The 14,370-nt window shown below is 44.5% G+C and overlaps 1 protein-coding gene across 7 annotated transcripts in view; it reads left to right on the top strand.

Annotated features, from left to right (window-relative positions):
- CYLD (CYLD lysine 63 deubiquitinase) overlaps positions 1-14,370 on the top strand; it is a 328,802-nt gene that overhangs the window by 270,344 nt on the left and 44,088 nt on the right. For all 7 annotated transcript variants that reach the window (XM_063945313.1, XM_063945314.1, XM_063945318.1 and 4 more), the window contains one exon: positions 3,757-3,823. In XM_063945313.1, the coding sequence (XP_063801383.1) occupies positions 3,757-3,823 (67 nt within the window). The remainder of the gene's footprint in view (positions 1-3,756; positions 3,824-14,370) is intronic.

The raw sequence follows: 14,370 nt of genomic DNA, 5'->3' as shown, positions 1-14,370 counted from the left end.
ATGGACATCTCTCGTAGAAATAAACAACTCAGTTGCTGGTGTTAAAGGGCCCAGATTAGGCTATTTAGCCAATAATTACTGAGCAAGTCCAGAATCCTAGTGTATCGTTCGTATCACCAGCAAGTAGCTTTTAACTGTTAAAAGATGTACTGTAGCAGTCCAATGCCACTTAAATTTAAGCTCACCGCTGTTGGAAGTGTTTCCAAACTCCCATCTATTGCTGTTCAGCGGTGTCCCCGTCTCCCCTGCAGGCTTACCAGTGTGCGCTGATGAACCGTGGCCGCACAGCCGGACGTCTCCGGCAGTGATGTGGAGCCTGATTTGCAGACTGGGGGAGAGAGCTGGATGCAGGCAGCACGGAGCAAAGTGGTGACGGATAGATATAAGTTGATTTCCACAGAGAAATTGTAGGTTCCTTGACGCGTTTCTCCGCTATAGGTAGAGTAGCGGTTTCATCAGAAGGTATACTCAATGTCCACTTTGGAAGATATTTATACAGTGGCCATCCAATCAAAAGGCATTGTCCATTAAATAACAGGTGTAGAATAAACAGGTAATTACTTTGGTGCTTTATCCAGGATTTTGAAACACAATCAGTGTAAATAGAAATAAAACAACCTTTTTTTATCATCAATCAAAAAGTCTCCTTATAAGGAGCTCCATTAAATTAAAAAAGAAAGAATGTTTAAGATATTAAGAGCATAAAAATATATATTAATATTCGATATATGGCATCGATCCGTGACATTTTCTTAAAAACAAATGTGGGTAATTTTAAGCTCCCGATAATCTGGGAAACCTATTTACCTCATTATATCTCTATATATGTAATTTAAGATATGTCTGCATCAAAACCTAGAATGGTGTAATAAATCTAACTAGAGGTTCCTCCCATAATTTCCTGTTTTCATTTTTCCTTATATCCTATGTAATATGTGGTATTAACAAAATATCAATTTTGTATGTATCGGTTTTTGGAAAAATGTATATATGTGAATCGAACCTGTAGGGTTGAGTCATCTACTTTGGTGCTCTCTTGAATTAGCCCATTAAGCTATTGGAATGCTTGGGTTATATTGTGCAATGTTAAGTTATGCTATGTCTGCTTCACAACACAAACTGGTATAAATAATGTAGCCAATTAGAAAGTCTTTTCATATTTTCTTTTTCCTCGGAAGTAATTTTTGGGTTAACAAAATAATAAGATTAGAAAACCAAAAAAATAAAATAAATTAATTACCCACATTTGTTTTTAAGAAAATGTCACGGGAATCAAACCTATGAGGTTGATCTGTCTAGATTGGTGCTCTCCAGCATTAGCCCACCAGACTATCAGAGCTCTTGGATCAAAATGATCATATTAGGTTGCCTTTGAAGTCTATTGCGCAATGTTCCGGATCGCTGCCATATATAGAATATTAATATATATTTTTATGCTCTTAATATCTTAAACATTCTTTCTTTTTTAATTTAATGGAGCTCCTTATAAGGAGACTTTTTGATTGATGATAAAAAAGGTTGTTTTATTTCTATTTACACTGATTGTGTTTCAAAATCCTGGATAAGGCACCAAAGTAATTACCTATTTATTCTACACCTGTTATTTAATGGACAATGCCTTTTGATTGGATGGCCACTGTATAAATATCTTCCAAAGTGGACATTGAGTATACCTTCTGATGAAACCGCTACTCTACCTATAGCGGAGAAACGCGTCAAGGAACCTACAATTTCTCTGTGGAAATCAACTTATATCTATCCGTCACCACTTTGCTCCGTTTTGCCTGCATCCAGCTCTCTCCCCCAGTCTGATAATCAGGCTCCACATCACTGCCGGAGACGTTCGGCTGTGCGGCTACGGTTCATCAGCGCACACTGGTAAGCCTGCAGGGGAGACGGGGACACCGCTGAACAGCAATAGATGGGAGTTTGGAAACACTTACAACAGCGGTGAGCTTAAATTTAAGTGGCATTGGACTGCTACAGTACATCTTTTAACAGTTAAAAGTTACTTGCTGGTGACACTAATGATACACTAGGATTCTGGACTTGCTCAGTAATTATTGGCTAAATAGCCTAATCTGGACCCTTTAACACCAGCAACTGAGTTGTTTATTTCCACGAGAGATGTCCATTTGATATGGTTTTTAATTTTTTAATTGATATATCTTATTATTAAATTGTGCATTTTCATTCTATTTTTTATTGTCTAAATAAATTAGATAATTATGAATATTTAGCGCTCCTTGTGTACACATGTATGTATACATTATTGTAATTCCTTGTTATTAAAAGCACCTGGATCGGCTGTCTTTGACTATTGCTTCAGCTAGAAGAGTCTCAGATTTAGGGGCGTTATTATGTAGCCCTCCTTTTCTAATTTTTCATCCAGATAGAGCAGTTCTCAGAACCAAATCTGGATATCTTCCTACGGTGGTCTCCAAGTTTCACCTTAACGAAGAAATTGTAGTTCCGGCTTTCCAAGGGCTGGACCTTTCTTTGGGAGATGCATCATTGGATGTAGTCCATGCTTTAAGGATCTACGTGGATCGTACCAGTGCCATCAGAAAGACAGATACTCTTTTCTTTCTCTACGGATTTCACAAGAGAGGATGGCCTGCTGACAAGCAGACACTGGCAAGGTGGTTTCGGATTACTGTTTCAGAAGCATATTCTCAAGCTGATCTCGCGATTCCAGCTAACGTCTCTGCTTATTCTACTCGTAAGGTAGTTCCTTCATGGGCAGCACAACGTGGTGCCTCAGCTGAACAGATATGTAAGGCAGCCACATGGTCTTCCATTAACACATTCATTAGACATTATGCCTTTGATACCTTTGCCTCTCAGGACGATGCATTTGGGCGAAGGATTCTCCTGTCCAATCAGGAGCGTCCCCTCCACTAATATTGCTGTGGGATATCCCAATGGTGTCCTGTGGATAAACTGTGGACCCTGCAGGAGAAATATGTAGTTATGGTAGACTTACCGTCGATAACCGTATTTCTACAACGTCCACAGTATCCACAGGGATCCCACCCTGACACATCTGATTTGAGAATCCCTTCACCTACTAACCTCTTCCTTCTTGTACAGAAGTGTGTGCATGTTTGTTCTTCTCGCCTGATTAGGGCTCTCTATGATGCTTTTGCCTTGAGCTTTGGAACATAACTGAATTGCCTGAGCCAGGAGCTGGAGATATAGGAGACTGGCCCGTTGCATTCTGGGAGGCTGAAAGCTTTTGATCGATTGGTGCCATTCCGCTGACGCTACCCCCTATCCCAATTTTATCATGTGGATACTGTAGTCTTCGGAGAAATAGAGTTATTGACGGTAAATCTACCATAACTACATATACCCAATTTATAACATTGCTGAAATTTATAACTTTATTGTGCTAAAGTCACAGGGAATCGTCACTGAAGAGTTAGTTTGTGAAACAGATCTCACACTGTTAGTAGAGGTGTGGTGGCCCTGTTTGTGTGATGTGTATGAATTTGTATTTTTCAGATATTTCTTAAATGATACATTATTGTATTGGTTCATTGCCCTTTTATGGAATTACCATGTTTGGGCTGATGACATCACACACAACTTGTTCAGACAAATGCATCCAAGCTCCAATAAACGCAAGCCGTCTCCATCTACTAATGTAATGATTTAGGAGAGTCGACAAAGATCAGATATAAAACCGTAGGCATACCATGTGTAAGAAGTGAATGGTTTGTGTCATTTTGTTCTTTTTGCTTTTTTTAACAGATCCAGAGGAATTTCTAAATATCTTGTTCCATCATATATTAAGAGTAGATCCTCTGTTAAAAATAAGGTAATCTTTTTTGTTTTTAAGCTTCTGCAACTGGCTGTTAGATACGAGAATGCAACATAAGGATTACACAAGACGCCCAAAGTTAACATAGCTGTATATGTTAACCATATGTAAATGCACAGAAATTAACTGTATATTAGCTACATGTTAACTTTTTGGGTGGTTGGGTACGGGGGGATCCGGTCTGAAGATCGACAGTGTCTAGGTCGACAATGTTTAGGTCAACCACTATAGGTCGACAGTCACTAGGTCGACATGGATGGAAGGTCGACAGGGTTTCTAGGTCGACATGTGCTAGGTCGACAGGTCTAAAGGTCGACATGAGTTTTTCAAAAAAAATTATTTTATTTTTTTTCATACTTAACGATCCATGTGGACTACGATTGGAACGGTAAAGTGTGCCGAGCGAAGCGGTAGCGGAGTGCAGGCACCATGCCCGAAGCATGGCGAGCCATGCGAGGGGACGCGGTGCACTAATTTGGGATCCCGGTCACTTTACGAAGAAAACGACACCAAAAAAAAAAAATCCTCATGTCGACCTTTAGACCTGTCGACCTAGCACATGTCGACCTTCCATCCATGTCGACCTAGTGACTGTCGACCTATAGTGGTCGACCTAAACATTGTCGACCTAGACACTGTCGATAAAACGAACCACACCCGAGTACGGGATACCGGCAGTGAGGATGCCAACGATCAGATTATTGACCCCGGCATCCCGACTGCCATATTCCCGACAGGTGTAAGCAACTAAACTAACCCTCCCTTCCCGCAGCCTAACCCAAATCCTCCCCCAGTGCATAACCCAAACCCTCCCCCTAGTGCATAACCCTAACCCTCCCCCTAGTGCATAACCCTAACCCTCCCCCTAGTGCATAACCCTAACCCTCCCCCTAGTGCATAACCCTAACCCTCCCCCTAGTGCAACCCAAACCCTCCCCCTAGTGCATAACCCAAACCCTCCCCCTAGTGCATAACCCTAACCCTCCCCCTAGTGCATAACCTAAACCCTCCCCCGGTCATAACCCTAACCCTCCCCCTAGTGCATAACCCAAACCCTCCCCCTAGTGCATAACCCAAACCCTCCCCCTAGTGCATAACCCTAACCCTCCCCCTAGTGCATAACCCAAAACCCTCCCCCGGTCATAACCCAAACCCACCCCCTAGTGCATAACCCAAACCCTCCCCCTAGTGCATAACCCTAACCCTCCCCGGCATGCTTATATTCAGGATTCTGGCTGTCGGGATTCCAGCGTGAGCATTCTGACAGGTGTTGGGATTCTGGCGCCGCTCTTCTGACCAACAGCATCTCGTCTGTCGGGATGCCAACTACATCCCCTTTTTGGGGATCACTTTTTATCTGAACTTGGGTAACATTCATTCTCTGGATCACACATGTTTGCAGAAGGAAAAATACTCGAATCAATAAGATTAAAGTAAAAACCAAAAAGACAGAAAACAAGAGTTTTAAAATGAGAGTATGGGAAGTTTTATTTTGTGCAGTTCTAGATAAGTCTGATAGACCTCATATCCCAGTACACAGGGATCCTGGACAGGTTTTATAGATTGCCCCTCTATTTACAGACTTCCACCTAGTGCTGAGTAGTCTGATTACTGGAGTCCCATAAGGTAGAATGCCTCACAATCACGGTAGCTAGTTCAAGATGATGAGCACAGGGGCTACTGCGTAATGGACATAGGGTTATGTGAACCCCATATCTATTACACAGGGACAGGATAAAACATGGGGAGCATTTCACTATATCTTGGGAGTCTCTTTTGTTTTCTTAGCCTCTGCCCCAGGATGATTAGGGAAAGTCCCTACACTTTCAGTGCTGGGGCCGGTTGTAAATTAGATAAAGGTGTCGCCTCTCATGTCTGCTCTATAGACGTTGTGCCTCATGCTACTTTGGGCCTAATTTAGAGCTGATCGCAGCTGTGCGTTTTTGCACAGCAGCCGATCAGGTCTGAACTGCACATGTGCCGGCGCCACAGTGTGCCAGCGCATGCCAGACAGCCGATGGCCATCTCAGCCCTGCGGTCGCTGGGAGGGAGGGGACGGCCCGGCGGCATTTGGCCACCGTTTTAGTGGCGTGGTCCGGGCAACACAGGCGTGCCCGGCCCGTACAGGGGGAGGGCGGCTGCGTGACATCACACGCAGCCGATGCGACCTGGACAGCGACGAGTAGCTCTCTGCCAGCGCACAGGAGCTGCGCTGTCAGGGAGCTACTCCTAAAGTACAAAAGCATCGCCGCCGTGCGATACATTTGTACAAATGCAGGGATGGGCGGGGGGGGGGGGGGGGGAGAAGGTAGGGCCTGACATGTGGGTCAGACTAGCTCTGTGCTGGGCATCCCCTAGCATCTCTGTGAAACGGCTACGGTCAGGTCTGAATTAGGTCCTTGGTGCATTGTGTGAATGCTTGATGCCCAAACCCTTGCTTAACATTGAAAAAATAGCGTGACCCTACCTCAAAGGAGTTTGAAAAGTTGTCTTCCATAACATAGTTTGTTTACTTTTTGTAATCCTAGGAAATATACTTTGAATTAGTTATTTTAATATGTCGAATTTTTTGATACATTAACTTAAACATAATCATTTTGGATAAATTCGCAAGAAATCAAGATTTAGTTTCTCAAGCTGAAAATAAGAGCTGAATAGTGTGACATCTAGTGGTGGAAACCAAGAAGGGAAGTGAAAGGAAAACCTGAACTCCGTATTATAAAGTACTGTAGTGATATCCTAACAACTAAACCGATATATGTAACTTTTCTGAGGATAGCATCATACAGGTGGTGCTATCCTTTAGTACAGTTAAAGTTCAGCAGAGGGTTATTCCACAGCAAATCAACACAGGTTGCAAAATAGCAGTTTCAGATTGTAATGACATTTGGTATAATTAATGTTTCCATGGGTGAATAGGCCAACCTATTACATTTCCTGAACAGCTGCAAGTGGTCCAGGGACAGGATAGGTTTGGATGGGCTTTAAATAGGGGAGGAGTTGTTACTGTGTTTTTGAAGCAATCATCCAGAAATATTGCTGTTGTTTTCATGTAATGTTTTCCTCTGCCCTGTCAAAAAGTTGTATAAGAATCTGATAATCGCAGCATTGCTTGTGATGCTAACCGCTTCATTGTGTCACCTACACCATCGCAAGGCCCTTTGCCATGGACAGTCACAGAAAAATGCCACTCTGATCCTGTACCAAAATCATCTTTATAAGAGCAAAGTTTTACTTGTTCTTAAATTGTGCGGCTGACCCATCGCAGAAGTAGAAAGGGTTTTTTGGTGATTTTTCTAATCTTTTCTTCAAGAAGTTTGAGTTTTCACTAGAAACAGTAGACTGTCACTTTGTTGTGTTCCAGACAGTCTGAACTAACAGCAGAGCCAAGATGCTCAGTTTTTGTTTTTCCCTTGTAATACACCACAAATGGTGGAATTGTAGCTTGAGCACTGGCCAGTGATAACCGTGTGTCTGAGGCTACTTCTTGTGAGTACAGTGTTGCTCCCAATCTGCTGTGTCTCTCACTCCCACATCCCCTTCTTCAAGTCGCTGTTCCTCCCTGCTCCCAGCACACATTCTCCCAGTCTGATACTCCACTTTAATTAAATACTCTGCTTTTTTTCAAATGTGAAATGATAAATGGTCCAGGGACAGTTTAGGTTTGGGTGTACTTAAATTAGTGACCAAGGGAGTTGTAGTGGTCCAGGGAAAAGTAAAAAATGTGCCTGTTCAACACAGTTGAAGTGTCTCTCCATATGGAGTATCTTTCCACTTAAGTTTGTGCACCTGAGCAAAAGTGGGAGCAGGCGCTGTCTGTAGAATCTCGTCCCCAATCACACCTGAAGAGGAACGTGTATTCCTCTAATGTAGTAAACTGGAGAAAATATTGTTTCTTTTTCATCCACTAGGGGTCACTGGAGTACTCTTGGGATATGGACGGCTTCCGCAGGAACAGGGCACTGAATATTTAAATTTAGAACGCTCCACCCCTCCATATCCCAGAGTACCTTAGTGTTTTTTCTGTGCTCGAAGTAGCAACAAGGCTTCTGTGGAGCTCCCACACCTATTTTGAATATTTTATTTTTTATTTTTACAACACTTTATTCACATCCCTTCCCCCCTTCCAAAAGGCGTGGGTCCGGGATAGTGAAAGCTGCTACAAGCAGCTACTGGCGTGTCGGTCCTCACTAAAAGAGCACCCTCACAGCCAAGTGCAGATCATCCTGCAGGAAGCTGGACGGAGCTTACAGAAGAAGCCCCGTCATAGCCCCTCACCACAGGAGTTCAGGTATGCTGGGGACGGGGCGGTCAGCTCACGCTGCCGCCCCGTTGTGTGGGGAACGTTGTTTAGTGCGCGCCAGTGCTCCCTGCTAGTTGCCGCCCGCCGCCGACGCCAGAGCCGCTCAAGGAGGGGGGGGACGATTCTTCTCACAGCAGCGCGGCTGCAAAGGGGGGGAGAAGGCTGCATGGGTTGTGGTATAATTACATAGGCTTTTAAGCCTATATTAACAGGGTTGCTTTTTAATGCAGTTGGTTACAGGTTGTAGACTTTAAATGTGTGTTATAACCTGACCTGTGATTATTAGTGTAAGCATGGCATGGGGGCCATTTTAACCATGCTTCCTGTTCAATCCTGTTTCTCTTTCAGTTTGGAAGATCCTGTCCTACATCTCTACTCCACCGGATGGCGCAGGGGTGTTAGTGGGAATTTGGGATCAGATTTCATATAGTACTGGCCACGTGCACTGCACTTCGGCCAGATATATATATTACACACACCTTAGTACTATTTTACTGAGTCGTGCAAGTTGTCTGTCTTTGTGTATTGTATTGTCTGTCTGCATAATGAGTAAGGCACCAGCAAAAACTAAAAAGCAGTTTCACTGCAATATCTGTAACAGTGTGTTACCTGATGGATCTACCACATGTACAGTATGTTTTGTGAATTCAGCTACGAATAAAATTTCCGCTCCGGTTTCAAAGCCGGTTTCATTGCCGGAACCTCCATGGGCTATGCTAACAGATGTCATGCTGGATTGCAATCAGAATTGGCCGCCGCTCGACAAGAGCGGGAAGCGGCAAGATCTGAGTCTCGGGTGAGACCGCCAGAACTACCGGAGGGGTCTCAGCCTTGCCAAAAGTCCATGTCCATTTGGGGTAGAAGGCATAAATTTCATTTGTCTTATGATTTACCAGTTTCTGCTATGTTGCATTCTGACAATTCTATGCCAGACCTCACTGCGCAAGATGAGGGTGAGGAGGGCGAAGTGGACCAGCAGTCAGATAGTGAAGATTTTGACAGCCCAGGCATTGATAATCTCATCAGAGCGGTGCGTCAGTCTCTGAAGTTTACAGAAACTGAGGAGCCTCTGACAAATTATGAAGTCGTCTTTACTAAACGACAGAGATCTCCAATGTGTTTTCCTGTTTCGGAATCTCTTAATAAGATGTTAGTAGAAACACGAAAGAATTCGGATAAACGGTTTTCTATACCTCGCAGATTTAAGTCTAGTTACCCGTTTCCAGAGTCTGTGACATGTACATGGGAGAATCCGCCATTGGATTCGTCTGTGTCAAAACTTACAAAGAAATTAACCATACCAGTACCAACTGCTACTACGCTTAAAGACCCTTCAGACCGTAAAATAGAAGCTATGCTAAAGTCCATGTATATAGCAGCAGGAGTGTTGCTTAGACCTGGGTTGGTTGGCATTTGGGTAACTAAGGCGCTAATGGTATGGATAACAGAACTCAAGTCTGCCCTACATGACGATCACCTTATACTTCTCGCTGATCAAATCTGTGAAGCTGCTGAGTATCTATGTACAGCTTCTACTGACGTCTGTCAGCTCACTTCTCGCATTTCATCGTCTCTAGTTACAGCACGACGAGCACTCTGGCTGCGTTCTTGGCAAGCGGAGGCAGAGGTCAAAAGAGGTATAGAGGTGTTACCTTACGGTGGCGAGAAGTTGTTTGGTCCTGAATTGGACAAATGGATTTCTGAGGCCACGGGAGGAAAGTCTGTTTTCTTACCATTGCCTCCAACGGTACCTAGACGGAAATATTCTGGCCCGGCGTTCAAATCCTTTAGACCTCAGCCCTTTCAAGGCCGTGGTAGAGGAACAGCCACGCCTGGTAGACGAGGTCGAGGACGTGGTTTCCAACAAACCAACACCAGTCGTCAGGATGCTAAGGTCACCGACAAGCCAGTGGCATGACAGGCTCCCAGCCCATCTCGGATCTCCAATTGTGGGAGCACGCCTTCAGACGTTCCATTTGGCGTGGTTCTAGACATTCACAGATGGGTGGATCCGCAATTTAGTGTTAAAAGGTTACAAAATAGAGTTCGACTGTCTCCCGCCACTGCGGTTTTTCAAGACAGGACTGCCTCTCTCTGATGACAAGAGGGCGGTTCTGCAAATTTCCATTCAGTCCCTGCTGGATTCAGCAGTTTTGATTCCGGTCCCTGTACACCAACAAGGTCAGGGTTATTATTCCAGTCTGTTTGTGGTACCAAAGCCGGATGGCTCCGTCAGGCCAATATTGAACTTAAAGGGTCTCAATCAGTACGTCACTTACTACAGATTCAAGATGGAATCTCTACGGTCAGTAATTGCAGGTTTAGAGCCACAGGAATTCATGATTGCGCTAGATCTCAAGGATGCGTACTTACACATTCCGATTTGGCCATCTCATCAGAGGTTCTTGCGTTTTGCAATACGGCGTGTAGTTTAGCTGAATTAGCGTAGCTGAATCATTTTTGGGAGAAAGATTTCAAAGGGAGAAAATTTCTAAGGGTTTCGTCTGGGACTTATACTGGACTACTTTGTGATCAATTTGCATGGACTATGAAGTAACCTCATATCTCATTGTTCTCTTACCAGGTATGTCTAGTGGAACAACAATCCCCAGTAAGCTGTACTGAGTCTGCTAATTATCATATAGGAATATTATGAATGCCTAGCTATAGGTATGTCTAGTGGAACAACAATCCCCAGCAAGCTGTACTTGGTCTGCTAATTATCATATAGGAATATCATGAATGCCTAGCTATAGGTATGTCTAGTGGAACAACAATCCCCAGCAAGCTGTACTGAGTCTGCTAATTATCATATAGGAATATCATGAATGCCTAGCTATAGGTATGTCTAGTGGAACAACAATCCCCAGCAAGCTGTACTGAGTCTGCTAATTATCATATAGGAATATCATGAATGCCTAGCTATAGGTATGTCTAGTGGAACAACAATCCCCAGCAAGCTGTACTGAGTCTGCTAATTATCATATAGGAATATCATGAATGCCTAGCTATAGGTATGTGTAGTGGAACAACAATCCCCAGCAAGCTGTACTGAGTCTGCTAATTATCATATAGGAATATCATGAATGCCTAGCTATAGGTATGTCTAGTGTATTAATATTATTAGCAGATTTATTCAAGTTTTATTTGTAGTTATTTGGGGTATGTGTAATGGTTTCATCCCTACACACCATTTGTTTAAGTTTTATTGCTCCAAAGGGTGATGGGCTAGGGGAGGGTCCAATCAATCAATGTGCTTACATACACATGTTTGGGCTTTATATTAGTGTGTAGTTTAGCTGAATTAGCGTAGCTGAATCATTTTTGGGTGAAAGATTTCAAAGGGAGAAAATTTCTAAGGGTTTCGTCTGGGACTTATACTGGACTTTAACTGGACGGAAACTGCATGGAAACTCCAAACAAAAGCAAATAAATCATCACAATCCACCAATACTTGGACTGCAGCTACAAATGTTTGTACACACCTATTATTCTCCAAACCTCACTTACCCAGGAAACTATACATTCACTTTCTGCAAAAACACCTGCAATACAACTTTTACTCTGACCCTGCAAATACCTGGAAAACAAATGTTTTATTGAGAAGCATATTTGATGAAGTAACACTGACTTGTGGTTTGCCAACACTGTGTAATTTTCCATCTAACATCAACAAATATTTGATTTACTGGTAATCTGTAGATATTAACATCATTTTAAATACTTGCAAATCGTATTTCTTTCTGCAAACTTCACTGCTCTCTCATACAGCCACCACTCCTCCTCCTATTCTCATTTTACTACCAGTTTTCACCCCATCCACACTATGGCCAGGCTGGCAACCCCCATTACTCATTGCCTTTCTAATCCTTTATTCTGTCCCCTGTTACCACCTCTATCCCTCTCTCCCAGTCTCCTACATCTCAGCCTCTCTCCTCACCTCTGTGTGCCTCCCTACCCCTCTTCTGTTTCCCCATTGCAATTCACTTCTGCCCCTTCACACCATTTATACCCCACCACTCAACCCTGCTCTCTCCCTCCTCTGCCTGTCTCCTCACCTCTCCTCCACCAGTATCAAACTGCACTCCCTCCCTGTCTCACTCATGCAGTCTCCCTTCCTAGCCAAGGCCCCAGCACCATCATCACACCCTCTTTATCCTTTCCTTCCAAATTACTCCTACCTCAACGCTACAGCAATCCTGATAATCTCATTCACATCTCTCCCACAAACTCATACCCCCTATCCAGTGCACTCTGGAATGCCAGATCTATTTGCAACAAACTGGCCCCCACTCATGACCTTTTCATTTCCAACTCCCTGCACCTCCTGGCCATTACAGAAACCTGGATTACTCCTCATGACACCACTTCTCCTGCTGTTCTCTCTGCTGGGGGCCTCACATTCTCACACACACCCGACCCGGGGGTCGCCATGGGGGTGGTGTTGGGATCCTTTTACCCTCAAGCTACACATACCAACTTATACCTCCAGAACCTTCTCTTACATTCTCTACATTTAAGGTCCATGCAATACGCCTCTACCAACCTACTAATCTTCGAGTTGCTGTAATTTACCGTCCACCTGGCAGTTCCTCCAAATTCCTCGACAACTTTGCTTCCTGGCTACCTCACTTCCTCTCTTCTGACATTCCCTCCATTATTCTAGGTGATTTCAACATCCCTATCGATAACCCCACAAAATCACCTGCCTCTAAACTCCTTAACCTCACCTCTTCACTTGGTCTCTCCCAGTGGACCACCTCACCCTCCCATGTGAACGGGAGCTCACTGGATCTGGTTTTCACTCACCGCTGTGATATTTCTGATTTCTCCAATTCCCCTTTTCCCCTCTCTGACCACCACTTGCTCTCTTTCAACTTATCTATCTCTGCTTCCCCATCTCTCCCTCCTAAGGCTACCATCACGAAGCGTAACATTGAGGCTATTGACACCTCATCCCTATCCTCCCTGTTTGACTCCCTTTTCTCTCCTCTTCTCTCTCTCACATGCCCTGAACAAGCCACATCCCTATACAATGCATCTCTTACTTCTGCCCTTGACTCTGTTGCTCCGCCAACCACTATTCACCCTCGCAGATCAACACCTCAACCCTGGCACACCAAATGCACCAGATATCTACAAAAATGCTCACGTACTGCCGAGCGACAGTGGAGGAAATCACGCTCTAAAGCAGACTTCCTCCATTTCAAATTCATGCTCTCATCCTTCAGTACTGCCCTTTCCCTTGCTAAACAATCATACTTCAAAATCCTCATTTCTACCCAGTCTTCCAACCTCCGGCGCCTCTTTGCCACTGTTAACTCCCTCCTCTGCCCACCACCACCTCCTCTCCCTTCCTCATTGTCTGCTCTTGACTTTGCCACTTATTTCACATCCAAGATTGACTCCATACGTCGGGATATCGCAGACCAGCAACCAGCCACCACGCATCCCTTGCCACCCCTCCCCTTCCCTCTTACCAGCTCTGACATCTTTCTCCCATGTATCTGGCGAGGAAGTCATGGCCCTCATCCGTTCCTCCCCCCCCCCCCCCCCACAACCTCCCCGCTCGACCCTATCCCCTCCCACCTCCTCCGCTACCTCTCTCCTTCTGCCTGTTCCCATCTTGCCCACCTTCTCAATCTCTCCCTTTCATCAGGCACTGTCCCCTCTGCCTTCAAGCATGCTCTTGTCTCCCCTATTCTCAAAAAACCTACCCTTGATCCTAACACTCTCTCCAACTATCGACCCATCTCTCTCCTCCCCTTTGCCTCCAAACTTCTTGAGCGTATTGTCTATAATCGCCTCTCTGCCTTTCTTGCCTCTCACTCACTGCTTGACCCATTCCAGTCTGGTTTCCGTTCTCTCCACTCCACTGAAACTGCCCTCACAAAAGTCTGCAATGACCTCCATGCAGCCAAATCTATGGGCCACTACTCTCTGCTTATTCTTCTTGACCTCTCTGCTGCTTTTGACACTGTGGACCACCCTCTCCTTCTGCAAATCCTTCACTCTCTTGGTCTGCGTGATACTGCCCTCTCCTGGCTGTCCTCCTACCTCTCTGATCGTTCCTTCTCTGTCTCCTCTCATGATGCTACCTCCCCCCCACTTCCACTAACTGTTGGTGTCCCCCAAGTCTCTGTTCTTGGTCCTCTCCTTTTCTCTCTCTATACGTCCTCTATAGGTGAACTCATTAGTTCTTTTAACTTCCAATACCACCTCTATGCTGATGACACTCAAA

The sequence above is a fragment of the Pseudophryne corroboree genome, chromosome 11 (assembly GCF_028390025.1).
Source record: "Pseudophryne corroboree isolate aPseCor3 chromosome 11, aPseCor3.hap2, whole genome shotgun sequence".
NCBI lineage: Eukaryota > Metazoa > Chordata > Amphibia > Anura > Myobatrachidae > Pseudophryne > Pseudophryne corroboree.
Note: the sequence above shows the minus strand (reverse complement) of the source record. Positions and strands in the feature narration are given on the sequence as shown.